Raw genomic sequence first — 23,784 nt, 5'->3', positions numbered from 1 at the left:
CAGGTAAAAGGCAGGTAAGGTTCAGAATAGTCAGGGTCAAATCCAGAGTCAAAAAGGCAGGCAGAGTTCAGAGAATAGTCCGAGTTTCAATCTGAAGTCATAAACAGGGAAATCCAAACAGCAGAGCAGGGTAGACAGAGAGGTTGAAGCATGTGTTAAACACAATATCACAAGCATGAGACTACAGGCTTGGCTGACTTAAATCATGTTTGGTCTCCACCCAGACACTGGCTACATCAATCATCTTGCAGGTGAACAAGCAGACAGGGAGAATGCATTACAGCCAAAACCAGGATGCTGGAATGAGACCAGCAGCTCTGATGGAACAGGAGCCCTACATGCTCTTGAAACAGGCTGAGCCAGCTGGAAAACCAGGCATCTGGGTGGACCTTTTAAGAGCCTGGACTGGCTCTATGATGTCAGCCAAGCCCAACCCCAAATGGGGTTAGCAGACCCCCGTTTTGTCATGTGTCAAGACAAAGGGGGAGTTTCAGGACTCGGCAGTCAAATGCAGAGACTCTGCTGCTCCAAAATCAGGATGGTTCGCAAGTATGTGGAACTGATCCTCCTGCAGAACAGCTGGAAGGAGAAATTCAACAGCCCTTCAGGGGAATCCACAAGAGTCACAAGGCAGTACAGCCAGCCCTCCTTCTCAGCAGGTACTGTGCATCCCTTTTGAACTGATGGGCTCCAGGCCCGGTACAGGGAGGCCAGCTGTACTGCCTTATCAGAGGCTCCGACGTCAGACAGCGGGGTAACAGATCTCAGGAGTGCAGAATGAACTGCACTCCTGTGATTCCTAGGAGAAATATAGCCAAAAGAGTTTGGCTCCACTTCCCGAAACAACTGAATTTGTTTTGTGCATAGTTGATGTGAGCCACCTACAGTATCTCACAAAAGTGAGAGCACCCCTCAATTTTTTGTAAATATTTTATTATACCTTTTCATGTGACAACGCTGAAGAATTGACACTTTGCTACAATGTAAAGTAGTGAGTGTACAGCTTGTATAACAGTTTAAATTTACTGTCCCCTCAAAATAACTCAACACACAGCCATTAATGTCTAAACCGCTGGCAACAAAAGTGAGTACACCCCTAAGTGGAAATTTCCAAATTGGGCCCGAAGTGTCAATATTTTGTGTGGCCACCAATTTTTTCCAGCACTGCCTTAACCCTCTTGAGCATGGAGTTCACCAGAGCTTCACAGGTTGCCACTGGAGTCCTCTTCCTATCCTACATGACGACATAACGGAACTGGTGGATGTTAGAGACCTTGCTCCCCAGAGCCAGTAGCACTCATGCAGCCCCAGACCATGACACTCCCACCACCATGCTTGACTTAAGGCAAGACACACTTGTCTTTGTACTTCTCACCCGGTTGCAGCCACACAAGCTTGACACCATCTGAACCAAATACGTTTATCTTGGTCTCATCAGACCACAGGACATGTTTCCAGTAATCCATGTCCTTAGTCTGCTTGTCTTCAGCAAACTGTTTGTGGGCTTTCTTGTGCATCATCTTTAGAAGAGACTCCCTTCTGGGACGACAGCCATGCAGACCATTTTAATGTACTGTGCAGCGTATGGTCTGAGCACTGACAAGCTGACCCCCAACCCCTTCAACCTCTGCAGAAATGCTGGCAGAACTCATACGTCTATTTCCCAAAGACAACCTCTGGATCTGACACTGAGCACGTGTACTTAACTTCTTTGGTCGACCACGGTGAGGCCTGTTCTGAGTGGGACCTGTCCTGTTAAACCGCTGTATGGTCTTGGCCACTGTGCTGCAGCTTAGTTTCAAGGTCTTGGCAATCTTCTTATAGCCTAGGCCATCTTTATGTAGAGCAAAAATTCTTTTTTTCAGATTCTCAGAGAGTTCTTTGCCATGAAGTGCCATGTTGAACTTCCAGGGACCAGTAAGAGAGTGAGAGCGATAACACCAAATTTAACACACCTGCTCCCCATTCACACCTGAAACCTTGTATGAGTAACGAGTTACATGACACCGGGGAGGGAAAATGGCTAATTGGGCCAAATTTGGACATTTTCACTTAGGGGTGTACTCACTTTTGTTGCCAGCGGTTTAGACATTAATGGCTGTGTGTTGAGCTATTTTGAGGGGACAGCAAATTTTCACTGTTTTACAAGCTGTACACTCACTACTTTACATTGTAGCAAACTGTCCTTTCTTCAGTGTTGTCACATGAAAAAATATAATAAAATATTTACAGAAATATGGGGGGTGTACTCACTTTTGTGAGATACTGTATGTGTAAACCTATATATACAAAATGTGACTTTATTCTGCTGCACAATGCATAGAAAAAGTGTCTCTTGTCTGGCAGCTGATAGATACTGCATTGTGTACATCACTGTGCATTTCAAATGCTGTTTAAATAAGGCATTATTTTATACATGTGGCAACATTATATTGTAGCATAAGCTCCCCCCACTGACCATATTGATTTGATGATTTATGTCTAAAAGGAATTTACATAAGCCAACTTTGCCCAAATTAAGAGCAGAAACATGTGACCTGCTCCATCAGACTCAACAGTCAAATTCAAAAAGTGGAGTTCAGTGGGATGCAGACAGGCAGCAAAAACAGAAATAGATGAAGAAGGGGATTGCCTGGAGAACTTCATAATTCTGAGTTTTCCCATTGCAGCTACAAAGGTAAGTACACCTACACCACCCAGGCAATCATTCTAGAAAACCAATGGAAATGTTTGGGTAGAGTTTTCAGTTGGTAATGTTATATCTAATTTTTTTTAGCTGGCACCTGGTAATATTAAAGTTGTTCTCCAACCAAAATGATTCACATTTCAGAAATATTATGGAGGATACTAGAACTCTCTCTGTTTTTTTGCTTTCAGTGACTACAGTCCAGGGAATTCTCCTCACTTATTGTGTGGTCAATGACAACAAACCCTCGCAACAGGGAAACAGACAGTAGTAAATTAACTTTTCTTTAGAAAATCAGGAAAGAATCAAAACTTTTGCCATTTTTTACAGCTATGTCCCCGTCAGGAGACTTTTCTAGTTTCCTATGTGGTCAGCATAAACTGGAATTACAGGGAAATATCTCTACCTCCACAGAGAATTTGAGTGGATTTCAACATATTGCCCCCACCCCCAGGCAGGGGAGGACTGGGCCAGGGGGCAATTGCCCCCTGGGCCCTTCTGGTGTCCTGGAAAAAGGCTGCACCGCTTCTGCCACAGACGTGCCTAAAGGATTCCTGGTGAAGAGAAGTAAAAAGTCCCCATCACTGACCTGAGCGCGGGATGAAGAAAAGGACAGAGCACAGGCCTCCCTCCCCAGCATGGATGGCGTAAACTGTGTCTGAGCAGGGGTCAGTTCCATGCCCCACTGGAGACTCTCCTGCACTGGCCAGCCCCAACCGAGCTGTCCCAGCTCCCCCCAACCGCCCCCCCCCGCTGGCCAGGTTGGGAACCCAAATTCAGCTGGTGAGTATAGAGTACCTAGAGCAGGGCTTCAGTCTGGAATGGGGGTCAGGAGGAGGACAGGAAGAGGGAGAGTGGGAGGAGGGCCGAGTCACTGCACCATGGGCCTCTGGTTTGTATTTGCCCCCTGGGCCAAGAGTTGCCAGTCTGCCCCTGCCCCCAGGAGTTGCATGACCTCATGAAGAAACAACTGGGCTTTCACTGCATCGCCGTCATAGAAACATGCTACATGCAGCATTTTTATAAACTAAAACTAACCCCAATCCACAATGACAGTTACAAGGAAGCCAGGAGTTCACATATATAGCAGTAGAGGGAGGACACACTATATTTGTATATTATGAAAAATTTGATGCACTGAAATGCTCCATGTGACCTTACCATAAGGCTTCATACACACAGGTGATCTGCCTTTGCCAATATTTGATATAAACCTCATGCACTCAGGACATTTTGCAAACTCTCCTAAAAGCCTTTCCTCCTAGCAGCAGCGTTTTGCCAGAAAAAAAACGCCTGGCGCTTGTAAAAGTGTCTACCGCTTTTACAAGCGTTTACAGGCATCGAGCACTTGGGCGTTAATTAATTTTATTGGCAGAATAATAATTTATTCTGGAAATTGAAAAGAATTAACACCCAAAAGCTAAACGCACCTAGCGTTAACACTTTTAGCCACGTTTACAAGCGGCAAGCGATTTTTCTGCATAAACTCTGCTGCTCCTGGGCGCACTGGCAGTGTTTTTTTTTTTTCCTGTCTTGAAACGCTTCTAAAATCCTACGTCCATGGACACATAGGCTAACATGCAGGGGAGTTTAGAGGAAAGAAAAAAAATGCCAGACGCCTCTAGAAGCAGCCGTAAAAACGTCCAGTGTGCATGAGGCCTTAGAGATGCTGTTTAACCAATTGCTGACCAGCCGCCGCAGTTTTACAGTGGCAGGTTTCCACAAATCGCCATACCTGTACGACGGTTTGCGGTAGTGATCCTGGGGACGCACGCCGCGATTGCTGCTGGGGACCCACAATCGCTCCCCATGAAGAGAGAACGGTCTGTTGTAAACAGAGCAGACCGTTGTTCTCTCAAGAATCAATACAGAGCTCCTGTGATCCTCCTATTTAGGAACACAGGTCTCTGTATTGATTTCACAAGCCCACCCCCCTCCCCACAGTTAGAATACACCCCCTAGGCTCACATTTAACTCTTTGCTCACCCCTGGGTTACCCCTTCCCTGCCAGTGTCATTATTACAGTAACAGTGCATATTTTTAGCACTGATTACTGTAGTAATGTAACTGATGCCCCCAATAATGTCAGTTAGGGGTCATATCTGTTCGCCGCAATGTCGCAGTCCCGCCAAAAATTGCCGATCGCTGCCATTACTAGTAAAAATAAATAAAAATTACATAAATCTTTCCCCTAGTTTGTAGACCTGATAACTTTTGCGCCAACCAATCAAAACACGCCTTTTGGGATTTTATTTCACCAAAAATATGTAGCAGAAAACAAATTGGCCTAAAATGATGAAAAAATTCGATTTTTACATTTTTTTTATTGGGAATATTTAATAACAGAAAGTGAAAAATATTGTGTTTTTTTTTCAGAATTGTCGCACTTTTTTTGTTTATAGCGCAAAAAATAAAAAAAAAAAATCACAGAGGTGCTCAAAAACCACCAAAAGAAAGCTCTATTTATTGGAAAAAAAGGACACCAATTTTATTCGGGTACAGTGTCACATGACTGTGCAATTGTCCGTTAAAGTAACGCAGTACCGAATAGCAAAAAATGGCCTGGTCATTAAGGGGGAAAATCTTCCGGTCCAGAAGTGGTTAAAACCAGTGAATTTATTACATGCAATTAGAGACAGGCTCCATTTCTTATCAATGTATCCTCTGGATATGACACTGGCAGTAAGATTTGTTGATCCCATAAATAAAGAAAATACATGCACAGCAGAATAGTTTTAATTCAAAAAGTTCATGTTCATTGTCTACATCACCACGCTACAGCATAAAAATCCATTCAAGGAATGCCCAAATCCAAGCTCTTTTCAGCGAGATCATACACTCCCAGAAGATGTGCTTAATCAAAACGTCATGTACAATGCTAGCCTGCCAAAAGACCTTGGTTAGAACTACAAATCCGTCTTGGATAAACGCAAGTGCGTGTTTGCCAAAGCAGAGGCAAATAACTCCGGTCTAGAATCCATTCCAGGACCAATTGCTCAGCATGTTATTATGGTGTGTATTAGAGAGCATTTAACACTGTGATCATTTCATAATGACATTTCAATACCATTTTATTTCAATATGTCATTATTATAAACCGAACTGCATTCCTTTCTCTAAGCATACTCACATCCTACAGAGCAGAGCACTCTACCAAAGACTAATGACCAATAGACACACATGTTCTGAATTCGCTGTAGTTGGCATCTGTGCAGCTAGATTTTTCTCAGTATTAAGTAAAATAGGGGTTTTACATCAGTTTTATACTTTACTACATCTGTTAATAAAACATTATAGCATTTTACCTGATTGGCTCTTTCAAGGTCGGTCATAATCATCTCAATCTCATCAGCTCTGTGAACAAAGAAAAAAAAAACTTTACTAAGAAACCTAACACTAATTCCATCAAAACAAGTAAGGGCAGTTTTATTTATATATTCACAGTACACACCATGTTCTGCTTTCCAAGGCAACAGTTATATTGCTAAAAATCCAGCTGGTTAATTCTCCAAAAACAGGGACATTACTGGTGTCCCTTACTGTCAGGTCTGGTGGTTCTCAAGGGCTTCAGTGTGTGCAGCAAGCACTTGCAAAGCTTTCGGCAAACTGAGCTGCTGAAACCTATAACCACCTCCAGTCTGGGCCAATTCTGACATTCCTCTTCTACGTGTAAAAAACATTTTCACTAGAAAACGAAGCTATTTTTTTTTTAAGCAGAGGCCTCAGAGAATAAAACGGTGACTGTTGCATATTTTTAAATTTCCACAGCAGTTTTTCAAATGCAAATGTCTTGGAAAAAATACACAATAAAATGAATTTTAATGCACAAAACACACTAAAATACTCAATTTTTAGGCAACATAAAAGATGAGGTTATGCCGAGTAAATAGATATCAAACATATCATGCTTTAAAATTGCGTATGCCTGTGGAACGGCACCTAAAATCCTCCCAAGTTACGCTTTATAAGCCTTTATAGGTTAACAGTTTAGAGTTACACAGGAGTTCTGGGGAGGTCTGCTGCTAAAATGATTGCCCTCATTCTGAGTTTCGTGGCAAAACCTCACATGTAGTGCAATCACAGTTTATGCATGCGCGTTCACATTTGTACATGAGCACAGGGGCGCTTTTTTCTTTATTAATTTTGTTTACAAATATTTTTTTTTTTTACACTATATCTAACATTTTTTTAATCAATTTTTTTGCTGTCACAAAGGATGAACAACAGCCCTTGCCCTCCTCTGCCCTCCAAAGCATCTGATCAAACCAAGAGTGGTTTGATCAGAAGCTTTGACAATCCGCTAATGGCTTGTTTACATGAGACAGAAACTGGAAGTGACAATATCTTCCAGTTTCTGACGTCGCATTGTGTTCCGGGAAGCAGATGCCTCCGCTCACACCCTTACTGGGCTCCCTGATCAGATTGGAGAGCCCAGAAAAAGCGGCGGTGGACCCGTGTAAAGGTAATCCAACAGCTCTGTAGCTGCTAGGATACTTTGACATTAAAGGGAATCGCTGGCTCTAAAAAATGATATCACCCTTCCCATCCATAAATGTACGGGTACGTCCTAAGGACGATAAGTAGTTCAAGCATCATTTAGCTGTAGCATGGGAAGGTTAAAGTGTATGTAAACTCCAACAATTAACTTCCCTTATTTGGTCCCTTTTGATTTGTTATACCTTTGAAAATAATTTGTTAGATATGTTTGATAAGTACAAAAAAAAAAAACCTTTGACCCTGTCAGAAATTTTGGGCTGTCCTGTTCCTTCTGCCTATGGTATGTAAAGGAAACGAATGAGCCTTCCCAGTTCTTAGCTTTTCCTACAAAATAATTCCTTCTATGTTATGGAGATGAAAAGGGGGAGGAACTCTGTAGCAAAAGACAGCTGGGCAGAGATGACACCATAAGTCATAATTCAGAAAAGGCACTGTGCTGTCAGCCCACAACTAAGTGTAATTCCTGCATATCAATAGATATTACAGTATACTGTACTTGTAGGATGTTTAAAGATGTACACACTTTGACCACAGATCAGCAGGTTTAATAGGCTTTAGCGATACTTAAATCTTCAACTGACTGTCAAACCTCAGCGCTTACTCTGTAGAAAGTGATAAGGGATCTAGATTTATAAATAGTATATAAAAATGGTGCCCTCAGTTGGTTGGATCAGCTTTGAGGAAGGAAAAGTGTCTCCCGAAATGCCTAAGCTTTCCAATCGTCACTGGTTAAAGCAAAGCAAAGGAAGAAGGCGCCTCCAAGTGCAGCTTGTGATACTTTTAATTATGCAGACGAGAATAAAAACACTTACAGGATGGACGAACATAAGCGTCATAGCTCGGGTCCCTTGCTGACCCTGTGGCTTGATCCTCCTAAGCCGTCCAGCAGCAAGGAGATGGTGGAATGGAGAAGCCCAACTAGGGGCAGTGACTCAGTCCGAGGCTGCGATGGAACGCACGCCTCCCCCATGGACCACACAAAGTGTATTGACGTCGGGGGGGGGGGGGGCGTTGACGCATTTCAGAGCATACACAGTAGTGCTCCTTCATCAGACCAATCACTCATCCTCGTCATTGGAGTTGTATAAAACATGCATTTTATTATTTTACGTTTGTGAGTATGCTTTTGGCTATTTTAATAAATTTCAAAGGTGTCTTAGGTAATACACTAAGCTTCTGCGCCCTTCTTTTTCTGTTTTTATTTTGTTTTGATACTTGAAGCTTGTTAAAAAGCCTACTGAAGCCTGCTAGCTTCTCGTTTAAAGCAACAGTCAAGTTGACGCACAGTTGTTGTACGCAGAAGTCTGTAGAGGGGAGATGGCTGCAGATAAACAGGTACAACTTAGGTGGGAGGATTGGTTTCATATCCGTGTATCACCTGAGGCCAGTTACTTCACTGGGTATATGTAAGGGTTTACAACCACTTTAAGAGGGCACAGAAGTGGTTAGCGCTTCCACCTAGCAGCACTAGGGTTGATGGTTCAAATCCCAACCACGGCACTATCTCCCTGTGGCTATGCGAGTGTCCTCCGAGCACTCCGGTTTCCTCCCACATTCCAAAGACATGCTGGTAGGTTAATTAGCTCCTATGTGTATGTATGAATGGGAGTTAGGGACCTTAGATTGTAAGCTCCTTGAGGGCAGGGACCCATGTGAATGTACAATATATATGTAAAACACACTGTAAATTGACAGCACTATAGAAGTACCTGTAACAAAAAGAAAACTAAATTTTTCTTTAAATGCTTCAACAAAGTTGCTTAAAGCTAACAAAGCTTTAGGCTGCATTCACATGTCAGCGTATAATCGCGGGCAGAACCGCCGCGGTTCCGCCCGCGATTCGGAGATTTATTGCAAATCGCGGGACGCCTAGCGTTGCCCGTTGATTTGCAATAGCCCCCCAAACGCCGAGCGATGTTGCCGCGATTTACGCCCGCCGAATCGCGGCAACATCGCCCAAACAAAATCGCGGGACGCAATACGCTCCAAAAAAGTACAAGAGCTTCTTTGGAGCGTATTGCGTCCCGCAATTTTGTTTGCGCGATGTTGCCGCGATTCGCCGGGCGTAAATCGCGGCAACATCGCTCGGCGTTTGGGGGGCTATTGCAAATCAACGGGCAACGCTAGGCGTCCCGCGATTTGCAATAAATCTCAGAATCGCGGGCGGAACCGCGGCGGTTCTGCCCGCGATCATACACTGACATGTGAATGCAGCCTAAGAAAAGTTAAATGAAGAATGTAAAGAATACACCAGGTGCCGACTGACATTCTGTATTATCAATATGCTAAAACGTTTCATACAGGTTGTGAAAACAAAGTTCTCCTTATGGCTTTAATAGTTTTAGGAGTTCAAAAGTTCCCTAGTTTTCTATTTGACAAAAACAGGAACCAATATAATGAATTAAGCACCCTAAGACTACCTGGAATTAATTGTATCCAAAATATAAACGGACACTATTTTAGTTACCAAGAGATGAGCACAGCTTTCACTTCGATAGATCTTTCCTGTGCCGGCTAATTACAACTGTTTACATTCCAGATCTCTTGTTTAAGAAGAGCCGTTCTCTTCAAAACAGCTCCTAATTATAGATTGGCACTGTAAATATGAATTCATCTTAATCCCTAAACGTGTAAATATTTTTACTGATACTTCTTGTTGAAAGCAGAACTTGTTGTATTAGTGCTTAAATGATTTTCACTTGAATAAACACTTTAGCGATATGTCATTCTCCTTAATAACGGCCAATATTGTGCCCTATTTTGGTCAGCCTTGAAGAGATCGCAGCATCGTTGAGGTCTTATTTTAATATAACACATGCCCAGGTTATCTCAACAAGGACCGGCCACCCTGTACTACAGTAAACCTTTACTGCCTGCTATTGCTGATCGCCTTCTCATCACGCTCTATGACTGGCTGTCATTAGCACCTGCTGACTTCCACACTTTCTGGATCAAGAAAGTCAGAACTTCATAGATACATAATTATACAAATACAGATAAAACCTATAAGCCGCACATCATTACAAAACCTGTACGTGGAGAGTGAAACAGCCTCAGCCCAGGCTCCATCCAGGCCAATCCCAGCACGTTTTGCCCTGCCCAAGTTTCCCATGATTTAGCCCTTTAGTGGGGCAAAACGCGTTGGGAGGGTTAGCCTGGATTCAGAATACTTTTTTAATCCCAAAAAGGAGATTATTAATGGATGGAGCCCAAGCTGAGGCGGTTTCACTCTACACGTCTAGGTTTTGTAGTGATGTGCGACTTAAAGAGTTTTTCTCTCTTAGTTTTGGTATCCACAAAGCTGGGATGAGCTTCGTCCTCGCCTGCACTCCCAGCGGCTTATCATAGAAGAGAACCTGTATGGAGCCCAAAGCAAAACCCGCAATTCGGCATTGGTTTATAGCTGCATACTTGTTCTGGATTACTGCCTCAAAGAACTGAAGTCAGAGGGTTAGTATGGCAGCCAGAGGCACGAGAAACCAGAAATGTCAGCCTCCATGTTTTTCATAATAAATGTTTAATAAATGTTTAATTTAAAGCCTAACTTCTGTTCACTGGCCCTAACTAATGACTAGACAGTGAAAGGACAAGCATCAGGCTAAAGAGCTCACTTTGATCTCTCCTCTTTTCAAAAGGTCAGTTGTTTACACTAAAGCACAACTGATTGGCTCCTTGTGCAGCTTCTCCCTCTACCAGTCTCAGCTCTGTTGTACAGGAATTTCAAAAAGCTGGTATCAAGTCAAATTCAGGTGCTTAAACTGCTTGCATTTGAAATCATTTTAATGGTGCATTTATAAATAATCTATCTTGATAATTTGTCTCCTTTAGATTATCCTGGGAGTACCAGCATTTTTTCTTTTTTCAAAACACATGTAAATAAAATAGATTTGCTTGATGTAAAGAAGCATATCAATCTATGTTAATATTTAAAAAAGGAAAAAACCTTGTTTCGAAGTATAATTTGTATTATATGTATATTGTGTAATAGAGAAGACATATTTAATCACTAAACACACAAAACTTTCTGCTGTGCAACACAATGGCTGGGCTTTATTAGTCCTTCTTACACTGAAAGACTGCGCTGGTTGATTCATTGAAAATAATAGGCTCTGTGGGTGGCTGATGTCTTATTTTAACAATAGTTCACTAAAGCCAGCCATAGATACATCGAGTCACAGCTGATTCAGCAGAAATCGGCTGAGATTTGATCTATCTATAGGCAGGCTGGTTGTAGTGAAGTCGATTGACTGTTGGATTATTAGTATGTGATCACAGCTATTGCCGTCTGCAGTGACCATTGTGTTCTGCTGGTAGGGAAAGCTCCCTTCCCTACCCACTGGCAGAACACAATAGCGATGCGGAAGGAATTTCCCCATCGACCCTGAGTGTGTTAATGGGGGAATCAAATAGCTTTCATTAATCTATGGGCTACTTAAGAAAGAGTAATCAAACTGAGCCACTGAGACTTCTTCCTTGTAGAAAACCTAAAACTCTCTATAATTCTTAAAAGTTTTAATACAGTTTTGGGGTGGCCAAGTTTGCTCATTACATTTTCAAGCTCTTTTTCCTGCTAGACAGTGCTATACACAATGGGGGGGGGGGGGGGACTTATCAAAACTGGAGCAGATAGAATCTGGGATGGTTCTGCATGGCAACCAATCAACTTCTATCTTTAATTTTGAAAGCTTAACTGCACAAGCTAAATACAGAAGCTGATTGTCATGCACTGCTCCAGATTTTGGCTGCTCCAGTTTTGGTAAATTGCCACCAATGACTGGACTTTACTATTTCTCTTTCTCAGTTTAAGCCTACAAAAAAGAGGTATAATCTGTCTAAAAAAGATCTTTTCTATAAGGCTATTTGACAATCTGTGCAATCATTACACAGGAATACTAATCACATTCCCTAAAATACAGATGAACACTAGAGGGAGCATTTACCATCCTGAAACATAAAACCAATCTATACACAAGAAATACAATGACCAAAGCGCAAACGCAAGTAAAATTGTGACATTCATGTTAAAAATTACTTTCAGTGAAAGATAACAGTATGACTCAAAATGGGTTATTTTGCAAAAAAAAAGTACTTTTGTTTCCTGTTAAACTATGAAAGGTGTAATTACTTATAAAAGCATAAGAAATGACAGCGGCTTTGATCAGTTAATAACTAGCAAAAAAGGAGGTGCACGGTTCATGAGCAATACAAAGATTTCACATCCCTTACTAAAACAAATTAACACAAAACACCCAATTCATCTGATTTGACATTAAGGTAAATGACAGTGGTTTTTGTTGCATAAATATGAAAATACATATAAAAGGGGTGGGTGCGGGTTTGTGAGGATGCGTGTCCCTAAACTCAAACTGTCTACATCCCCACAGATTTTAAATTGGGAGCAGCGGCTGTGTCTGTTACGGCCGCAATGTCTAAACTGACATTAAGACCCCATTCACACTTGTGCAAATTGTCATGCGACTTTGGACATTAAAGTCGCATGACAAGTTGTACCCCATGTTTTCCAATGATAACCATTGAAATATGGGCAACTTTAAGTCATGGCAACTTCAAAAGTAGTTCATACATTACATTGGTTTGACTTTTATGAAACTTGAGGGCCATGTTAACCCTCAAGGGTTGCATGAAAGTCGTAACTTAATGTTTTACATGCAACAGTTGGGTCCGACTTTGAAGAGGGACAACAAGTTGCACACGTCAAAGTTGAATTCCAAAGTTAAAGCAACTTTGGAGTCATAAAAGTGTGAATGGAGCCAAATAGGACTGCCTAAACGCAGTTGCGTGCAACACCTGTGCATCCCGTGCAGGCTAACACAGCCCTTGCAGAGGTGTACGCTTAAGTTTACCCATGTGAATGAGGCCTAAAACACATTTGGGGCCTTAAGCTACCCTCAGCAAGCCTGAGCTTCCGATGTGTTGCTGTACTGGGGGTCTGCCTCCAGGTAAGCTTGCCCTTAATCTACGCATTGCTATACATGTCCAAGGTTAGAAGTCTACAGGTAGGATAACTCTTTGCAGAGGAGGATAGAGCAGCGTGGCTTTCCATGTATTTGCAAACGTATGGAACACAAGCCTCTCTTTTTAAATTAAATGCTTAAAGTAGAACTATAGGCAACATTTTTTTTCATTTGTATAACGCAAAGAAGGGTTATAACCCCTGTCAGATTTTGTTTTCGCCATCTGTGTCACTTTGTGGGGATTCCCTTCACTTCTTGTCTCATAGCCAAACAGGAAGTGAGAGGAAATCTCTTTGGGTAATTTCTTTTACTTTCACTTTCAATGAATGTTAAACAGAACAAATAGAGAGGGTTAATCTCCTTGGGGCACAGATGGTAATAAAAATTGGCAGGTGTTCTAATCCCTCTCCACCTACACCTGAGCGTGTCCATTTACTGGCGTTTTGTTTAAGCTTTTTTTTAAGCTTTTTACAAGCTTTTGTAAAGCGTTTTAGAAGCGCGTTACAATTTTAGGCATTTTTTTTAGCCAATAGAAAGCACTAGAGGGTGGAGAGGGAGAGGGAATTAGGGGTGGAGAGCTGCTTTTTGAGCAGAAACCCCTTGTAAAATGCTCAAGTCAGGCGTTTCTATTGAAGTCTATGGAGCCAAAAACACTTGTAGTCTGCCAAAAAAAAAAAACTTATGTAACTTTTTTGAGCTACAAGTGTTTTGCTTCAGGCGCCAGAACGCTCAGATGTCCACTGGGGCTATTGAAATGAATGGAATTTGGCTTGTTGAGCATTTTAAAGCTACAAGCTTCAAGCAGAAAATCGCTCAGGTGTGAATGGGTCCTAAATAGTTTCATTGGGTATAGTAAGGCTGGCCATACATGTTCATGTTGTAATTGAAGGTTATTAAAAATGACATTTCCTTTTCAATCTGCAGCCGCTGTAATTTTCTGAAAATGCAATGCAATATGGCTACTTGGAGGGGTTCTGTACACAGAAACACAATTTCCTGCTTGTGCGATTGGCTCACCAATTTTCCCAGAAGTCTGCACTAAGACTGGTCATACATGTTCAATTGTCTAGTACAATTCCCCTTATGCCTCGTACACACGTTCAGATAATCGGATGACTTATCGTTCGCATTTTGTTGGATAACACTAATATCGAATTCAACAATGCACATAAACATAGGATTTTTTTCGTACGATTCCGGAAAAGCTTCCTGGTTGCTTAGCTACGTATCAGATGGTGAAAAACAAAAACAATGGCAGCCAGGCTTTTTCCGTGCTATTTTAATGTTTCTGATCATGCGCGGTCCTATCGATCAATTTTTAGCGGACGCACACTGTACTTAAACGATTGTCGTTCGCTAGGCTATCGTACGATAGAAGTTTTCGTGTTTGTCCCTTCGAAATTTGGTGGACGAACTGTCGTGATCGGCTGTCGAAAGCTGCGTACTAACGATCAGCCGAAAGCAATTATTTTCGTACGATTATCTGAACGTGTGTACGAGGCATTAGATTTACCAAAAACCACATAATATGAGGCCAAAACTAACAACTTTCAATTGTATCCAATTAGGCAGGCCCTTGCACTACATGGTTAAATCTAAAGGAAAATTGTACAAGAAAACTGAACATATATGGCCAGCCTTAGTTATAGCTTCCTTAGGTATAATTACTGGTCATCCTTCTGTATAACAGACTCGCATCATACCCCGCACACCAGATACATTTCTCCGTATTTAGGGACTAGTAATTCGCATGCCTTCACTGGATAATAAATGTGAATGGCTGAGCAGTGCTGATTGACATTCTGCAGACCAAAGAGTACTGTATTTCATACAATGGGAAGGGGTTTTCTGTAGGCGAGACAGGCTCAGGCTTTAAAGCAAAGCAGTCATAGTGAATGGTGGAGAGAGTGACAGAAACAAGGCCTGGCCGTGAAAAATAGGGCAAAAATAAAATGGACAAAAATGAGGTTTTTCCTATTTGACTGGAGTATGATTGTAAACTGTCAGTGCTCTATCACTCAGTATCATTTTCTATGTACAATGCAATTCACTCTTATCTTTATATGATAACAGTGCTATTAGCTTCATTTCCATTTGACACAGCAATTTATGATGAGGCTATAAAGATGGCTGTGGTTACATTTCTATTCAGGAAATGTGAATGTGCTTGATATGCTAACACTGAGCAAAGGTGTTTATGTGTGCTCATGCGAGACCAAAGTAGAAGCATATGCCACGTTCACTAGATTCACCAAAGAGAAAATACATGATTTGCCTATCTGCAATATATCATTTAATGAGACTGGCACCCAGGATTTCTTGCCAAGAACTTGTTGGCCTCCACAGTCTTAGCCTTGTTGGAGGGGAATGTGTAAACCAACCTCAGTTAGCCCAGCTACAACAAAAAAAAAACACCACCAGCCTTATTTTTTAAAGCTTTGGGAAGGTCAGATGAAGGTTTAGGAGATTGGATTTTTATTACTGTCTGTGTCTCCACTGGGGAGATTTCCCCTCAGTTCCTGTCCAAGTGAAAAGGTTTTCAAGGGACAGGAAGTAATGTGAATTCTCTTTAAGCTTAACAAAGAAAGTAACAAACGGGATTGTAAAAGGTAAAAAACAAATTCTTTGCATTAAGGCAAAAAAATAAAAAATTCCAATAGCCCCTTAGCCCCCAGAAGCCCCCCCTAAACAGAGTCCATTTTTAATCCAGCTTCAATTCTTATCCTTCTCTCAGGAGCTTCAGAGAGCAGTGGGAGCTATCGGCTCCTGCTGCGATCAGTCAAATCATATGAGGGAGCAGGGGGTGAGGAAAATCCACGCTGTGTGCGTCCATAGCACATCTGTTCCCATAGCAAGTAACTTGCACTCGGGGCAGTCACAGAAGAGGAGGAGTGGACAGTGGCAGTGTGGGACCCCAGAAGAGGAGGATCGTGAGGCTGCTCTGTGCAATACTATTGCACAAAGCAGGTAATTATAACATGTCTGGGATTTTAATGAAAAAACAACCTGTACAACTGTTTTAACGTGGCATCTTGTCTCCTCATTTCTGCCCTTGCATCACCAATACAGGAAGTAAGGAGAACTCTCTCCACTAGGAGTCACAGACTGCAATAAAATTGCTCTGAGTCTAAACCAGGGGTGTCCAAACTATGGCCCTCCAGCTGTTCAGGAACTAAAATTTCCATCATGCCTAGTTATGTCTGAATGTCAGAGATTTACAATGCCTCATGGAACGTGTAGTTCCGCAACAGCTTGAGGGCCGTAGTTTGGACACCCCTGGTCTAAACCCTCTGCTACTTCCAAAACGAAAAAGCTCTTGGTTAAAGTTGTGTTTTAAAATGAAAGTCTCAGACATTTTAATGAATTTCTGTTTCCCTAGTGTCTAAATTAACAAAACTAGACACAACTGACAGGGAAGAGGGGTCTACATTTTCATGGTGCCTCAGGCAGCACTATGTCTAGGAATGCTTTTGGTTCACCACAGTCCCTCACTGTTCTCTTCTAAAATTTCTTCAGCAGTGCTTCACATTGTTCCTGTGGGAGAAAATACTTGGTGATCGTATCTGTGGCTATGTTATCATTACTGAAGAGAAGCAGTTATTTTTTCCTCTGCGATTCTCTACTTATTCTGGAGGTCATAGGCTTAAGCCTTTAGATGCCTGCAGACATCAGCACTACAAAAAAAATCTGACCTAATCATGCACTCAGAAGACATCTTGTAATGCTTTTCTATGATGTGTCAAAAAAACAAATGAATATATGTATGTATATATATATTTATTGTGTAACTTATTACCAGGGATTGTGAAAGAACAATACAGCACACCTTATCACCACGGATTGTGCAGGAACTATACAGCACATCTTATCACCAAGGATTGTGCAGGAACTATACAACACATCTTATCACCAGGGATTGTGCAGGAACTATACAACACATCTTATCACCAAGGATTGTGCAGGAACTATACAACACATCTTATCACCAAGGATTGTGCAGGAACTATACAACACATCTTATCACCAGGGATTGTGCAGGAACTATACAGCACATCTTATCACCAAGGATTGTGCAGGAACTATACAACACATCTTATCACCAGGGATTGTGCAGGAACTATACAACACATCTTATCACCAGGGATTGTGCAGGAACTATACAACACATCTTATCACCAGGGATTGTGCAGGAACCATACAGCACATCTTATCACCGGCGACTGTGCAGGAACCATACAGCACACCTTATCACCAGGGATTGTGCAGGAACCATACAGCACATCTTATCACCAGGGATTGTGCAGGAACCATACAGCACATCTTATCACCAGGGATTGTGCAGGAACCATACAGCACATCTTATCACCAGGGATTGTGCAGGAACCATACAGCACATCTTATCACCAGGGATTGTGCAGGAACCATATAGCACACCTTATCACCAGGAAATGTGCAGGAACCTTTTAGCACACCTTATCACCATCGATTTAGGCCCTGTTCACACCTGAGCGTTTTCCAGCTCGTAAAACGCTCACCTCAAGTCTCAAAACGCCCAACAAGCAAAAACCTATTCATTTCAATTACCCCTGTTCACATTTGAGTGTTCTTTCGCCTGAAGCTCAAAAAATTACATGAGCTTCTTTTTTGGCAGATTACAAGCGTGATTGTTAGATGTCAATGCCTGCATCCAAACACCTGCAAAAAAGGCCTGAAAAACAACCCCAAAAAAAGCCTTAAATCGCCAAAAAAAAAAAAAACGCCTGAAAACGATAGGTTTAGGTTTGAATGGAGCATTATAGGAAGCATGCTGCACACCTTATCACCGGGGATTGTGCAGGAAACAATCAACTGGCATTTAAGGCTCCTATGACTGGTTTATTGATTAGTACTCTTATTAGAAGTAGTACTCTTTCTCAAAGACTAGTTTGTCCACACCTGAGCAGATATGTGCCTGTCTTTATAGCAGTGGGACTGACTTTTAATTCAGACTATAGAGAGATAGAACATTAAAAATACTTTTTTCCTATATGTTGGTGGAAAACAAGGAAAGGTAAAAGAGAATCAAAAATGTTTTAATTTCTTTCTTTTTCTCATTAACATAAAACCATGTGATAGCATAATGGCAGAAAAGATCCTTGTGATTGAAATCATCCTACAATTCAAAGATATTGACATGTAAACCCGCAACTATGCAAACTATGGGAACTGCCCTGGGCATTACATGGGATACAGCTCTGATGTACACTCACAGAATTAAACCAAGGTAGGTGTACTTATTGAGGTTTAGGTTATGAAGTTCTTAATAGAACGGTTTAATTACATATATATATATATACACATATACACACACACACACAGACACACACAAAACTACAAAAAATTCATTTGATCAAGCTGCATCTTCTTCACTGACATTATTCAGTCACATGGGGCTGACTTCAGTTTACAGACACTCAGAAAATTAGGTTTGCATTTTTTCTCATGTTCCTTCACACATCAATGCTCGCGAACCAAAGAATTAAAAAATAAAATAAAATAAAACCGTTTGTAAGGATGTAGCCTAAAAGTACAGTCTGCTAATATCACACATTTCAGCAGTATCCAGACGATAGCTCAAGAGAAAAATAAAAACATATTTCATTCTAGGAAAATCTACACATGTAAGGAATTACTCCAGAATTGGCCTCTTGTGGCCCAACATGGTGTCCAAATAACTTATGTGCGAAGAAAAAAAAAAAAAAAGGCCAACAGTATCACACAGACAACATCTGAAATGCAGGTCACAGCTCAGCATGTGACCCACTGTGCAATCAAAGCCATTGCCTGTAACTGTCACTCAAGGTTCAATCATTTCAGCGCAGGACAAATTGAACAGCTGTGGCTCGGAGAATTAAGTGTGCTGCATGATTCATTCTGTATCTATAAAGGAAGGCATGCGAGAATATCCTGTGCTCTGCAATGCATTACAGGCTCTTCTGCCATAGATTAGGTTAATACTTTCACCATCATGTAACGCAATATTATCGACAGCAATTGTTAAACCTTAAAAATATCCCAAGTGGCAGCCATTATTCCCTGCTGTCACAAGGATAATTTTTCAGTGACCTATTTGTAAATAAAATAAATAAATGAGTTTATTGGAGGCTTTTTTTTTTTTTTTGCTTCCAGTTGTATATTGATATTACAGGTATAGTTAAGCGAGTTTTTAAAGACAACAGGGGGCCAGGCATTTATCAAAACTGGAGCAAGCAGAATCTGGAGCAGCTCTGCATAAAAACCAATCAACTTTTCTTCAGCTTGTTCAGTTAAGCTTTGACAATGAAAGATAGAAGTTGATTGGTTGTCATTTACTGCTGCTCCAGTTTTGATAAATTCCTTCAATGTACCCCCCAATATATATATGGTTAGTGTTGTGTTTTTACACACTTTGTTCCTGTATTTTATTTCTGTAGAACTTCTACAGAACTGTCGGAAATTAACTGGTCTGACACTGGGTCTAATAACATCCAGGATCAATCAACATATTTCCTGCAAATGTGGCGACAGTCTAGGCACACAGCAAATGAAGGAGGGTGCTAGAAAAGATTGGGGTGGAGGGTTTTTTTCTTGACAACACTGGGCTACTTTAAAGTGTATGTATAACCTATTTTTTTTTTTAAATTTTGCATAGATGAAGGAAGAGTTAAAACCCCCTTCCAGGTTATTTTTCCACTGTGTACCATTAGGGAAAATTTTCCTTCTCTTCTTGTCCCAGAGACACAACAGGAAGTTAGAGGAAAACTCTGAAATTGAGGGGAATTCCCCTCTTAGACAGCTGTCCCCAGAACATATGTCCCCTTTGGAAGATTTCCCCATAGCCTTTGTTTTGTGTTATGGGGACAACTCCAAAATGCTGGATTTCCCCTCATGTCTTTGGCTGGTGACAATGGACACAGAGCCATACTTGACAATGGGTATACGTTTTTCCCACTCTATCCAAAACTAGTCTGTAATAATCTCTGTACATATCTATTTAATAAAACAACATAAACAGGGAAGAATATTATAAAAATATATCAAAATTAATTTAAAGCAATAATTGCAATGGTAACTTAAAATGCGAACCCAATAAAAAAGGGGAGTTTTGATTTACCTGTAAATTCCAGGATAAATGTTCTGTGTCCTGTATGGTACTCCAAGATAAGGAATTTACAGGTAAGTCAAAATTCCTCCTATCTCAATTATACAGTACTGGACAAAGACAGAGTATTCATACATCATGGAAAATAGTAGATGACAGGGAGGCAAATAGAACTGTATAAAAAGGCCCAAACAACAAAGGTTAGAAGACCCAACCTCAGAGAGCTGTGGAGAGAACCTTGCAGGCAAAAGCTGCATCAGCAGAACATTAGATGCCCACCTGGTACAACTTTAAAAAAGTAAACAGAAGACTACGTGGCAGCCTTACACGACTGGGCTGAAAAAGCTTGGTACCAAAATGCTGAGGAAATTCCCATGGATCTGGTAAAAGTTTTGGAGGAGATTTATTTTTGAGAATGTAAACTCTTCAGATTTTGTATCTATCACGCAATAGTGGATTGGGAGGCAGGATGTCCAGAAAACAATAAACATCAAATCTGTTCATCTGATTGGAGCAGTAGCCTTGTGGTATACTCTAATGGCTGACTACGTCAAGTCAAAGTAGAGAAATTTCCTTTGGATGCTTAGGATAAGGGCATAAGGATAGGAGACAATGTCCTCATTGAGGAGGAATGCTGAGACCACCTTTGGGAGAAAGGATGGCCTAGGGTATAAGACAACCTTTGTCATAGTGAAGTATGAGGAAAGGCTCTTTACAGGAAACACATCAGGCAGATGTGATGGCGACCAAAAAGGCTACTTCGCATAAAAGATCCTCTAGAGGGATTATCCCTAATAAGTTCAAAAGGTGGTTTCTGCAGCACAGGAGGAGCCAGGTTTAGATCCTCTGGAGGCACAGGGAGTTGCAAGGGGGGCTTAATATGAGGTACACCCCGAAGAAAGGTTCTTACAAGGCAGTGTGAAGCCAAAAAAAATTAGATAAGGCCAAGACCTGACCTTTAAAGAGTGTTTAACAGCAAGTTCTGGCCAAGACCTATATATAGGAAGACCAGAATGTGATAAACAGAATAATCGTTGGGATTGAAGTGCCTGTTTTCACACCAAGCAAAAAGGATTTTAAGGTGCAAACAATCTTCCTGGAAGAGGTTTTTCATGTTTTTAGCAAGGTAGGAATCCCCGGACTCCATAACCCCTCTATCCTTTAATACCTGGGTTTCAACAGCCATGCCAGGGACTGAGAAGCAGGATGGAATAGAGGGTCACGAGATAGTAGATATGGCCTGTTAGGAAGAGGCCAGGGGTTGTCTGTTAAATATCGGAGTATGTCTGTGTACCATGTTCTTCTGGGCTAGTTTGGTAAAATCTGAACCACTGTTTTCCTTTCTTGTGTTATTAGTAGGCTATGCACTGGAGAAAAGCCATATATTATTCAGAATGGAGACCAGGGGGCTATTCGAGCATTTAAGGCTAGCGTTAGAGGATCTCTGGTTCCAGCACAAAGCAGAGGTAGTTTGTTGTTCAATCTGGAGGCTAGGAAGTCCACTTCCAGATTGCCCAATATTCCGCAGATCAGATAGAAGACATCTGGATGAAGGACAAAATTCCCCGTGATCTAGGCGATGGTGGCTCAGTTTTCCACTCCTAGGATGTGGACCGCAAAGATTGCTGGACAGTGAGTTTCTGTCAATGAGATTTGGTTTGCGTCCCTCAAGGCAGCAGTACTCCTCGTATTCCTGTTGTCTCCTTGATAACTAATGTAGGCCAGTGCTGTGGCATTATCTGACTGCACCCTGATTGGGTCCCTGAAGGGGGGCACAGTGTTGTAAGGTCAACCCGACTGCCCTGAACTCAATGAAGTTGATAGCGAGTTTGGCTTCTCCCACTGTTCCTTAGACTGTTAAGGATTGGAACACTCCAGTCCTGCCTTGTATCTGTTGCAATAACTTTCCAATGATAGGGAAGGAAGGACTTTCCCACTTTTAGGGCTGGGATGGTGATCCACCAAGATGGGGAATTCCTTGCTTAGTTGGACAGTAGCATGGGTAAATCGAGAGAAGAAGCTTGATTTTTCCGGGTAAACAAGTTCGGTTTAGTTGGAGAGTTGGAATGGAACTTGGCAAATGGTACTGCCTCAAAGGAGGTTATCATTAGACCTAGAACTCTTATGGGCAATCTCAATGTGGTGTGTCTCTTGAATCTCAGATTTTGATCATGTGCTCTTAGGGAAGGAAATTTATTTTCTGGGAAAAGACTTTTACTTGGAATGTGTCCAGGACCGGACCTAAGTATTCCAAGTGAAGGGGAGGCTGGAAAGCAGATTTTTTAAAAAAGTGAACACCCAGCCAAAAGCCTGGAGCATCTGAACAGTCTTGTGGATATTTTCTGATAGAGGAGTCCTGGAGGGGAAGGTTGTACAGATAGTCTGTGACTCTGGATGCCCTGAGTTCTGGGGCTAAGACCTTTGGGGATTTGCCCTGACCAATACAAGGCGCTGCAGGGTCAGTTACCCCTGCGTTCCATATGTCTCCCTTTTTAAGCATGAAGTCTTTTTGATCTGGTCTTTCTGGAATAGTTTGAGGTACAACAGGGTTTTATACAAGAACAGACTAAATGGTCTTCAGTCATGCAAATGTAAATGTGTGCTACTCATGTGTTTTTCTTTTTTTAACTAAGACCTTTCTGAACACTCTTCGAGTAGAGGTTAGGCCAAAACGGACCTAGATGGAAGTGACTGTAAAGTGTGTGATCAGTGGTATGATGTAACACGTGGCAATTCTCCCTGAAAGAGGCTCGGAGTGCTTGGATTTAACCACATTTGAAAACTTACACTGCAAGGTGAATATATTCCAAACATAGCCTCATTTTAACAGTAACGATCAGGGATACAGGATGACCCTGTCTTATTAGTCCACGATGCTGGACTTAAAGTCCAGGCTTTGCCCATCAAGGTGGGCATACCCCCAAAAAGGTCTTCAGACACTGGGGTCCATAGTAATGGACCACAACCCTGGACCTGTATAGCACCCTGCGGCTAACCCAAGACATTACACCAAGTGCCAAGGTAAGCACTCATGTGCCCGAAGCAACATTACAGGCCACCCACACAGTGTGGGGTCTAGGTACAGCTCCCAAAATTTTACAGAAGTTGTGCCGATCTGGACACATGGCTTCTATGTTAGCAGTACAAGACAGTGAGGGCTTGATTGAAGAATAATAAACCAGTTAAGCTTAGGGAGATTTTCTCTGTGGCAGAGAAAAGAGCCAAACCTTCAGATATTAGCACAAAACTGAGGACCCATGGAATGGAGTGGGGCTACAAGCAAGGTGCCCAGGTGGTGTGTAATCAAAAGCTTTGTGCCAGTATTCAATTGCCTGAAGGTACATAGCTTTAAGCTATGGTTTATGAATACGCTATGTCCTGTACTGTAAGATTAATATAGCACCTTTCCATGTTATGCCCAACCTTTTGATCCTTTGCATAGGGGGGTCTTGTTTGTCATGATGGTTAATTAAAAATATACCACTAATTTTAATGCCTACCTCACT

The 23,784-nt window shown here is 41.7% G+C and overlaps 1 protein-coding gene across 2 annotated transcripts in view; it reads right to left on the bottom strand.

Moving 5' to 3' along the window:
• Window positions 1-23,784, bottom strand: part of CUX1 (cut like homeobox 1) — a 615,616-nt gene that overhangs the window by 246,424 nt on the left and 345,408 nt on the right. For both annotated transcript variants that reach the window (XM_082244943.1, XM_082244942.1), the window contains exon 9: window positions 5,992-6,040. In XM_082244943.1, the coding sequence (XP_082101069.1) occupies window positions 5,992-6,040 (49 nt within the window). The remainder of the gene's footprint in view (window positions 1-5,991; window positions 6,041-23,784) is intronic.

Source organism: Pelophylax lessonae (assembly GCF_965119305.1).
Source record: "Pelophylax lessonae genome assembly, chromosome: 2".
NCBI lineage: Eukaryota > Metazoa > Chordata > Amphibia > Anura > Ranidae > Pelophylax > Pelophylax lessonae.
The sequence above is the reverse complement of the archived record's forward strand: the minus strand, read 5'-3'. Positions and strand labels throughout refer to the sequence as shown.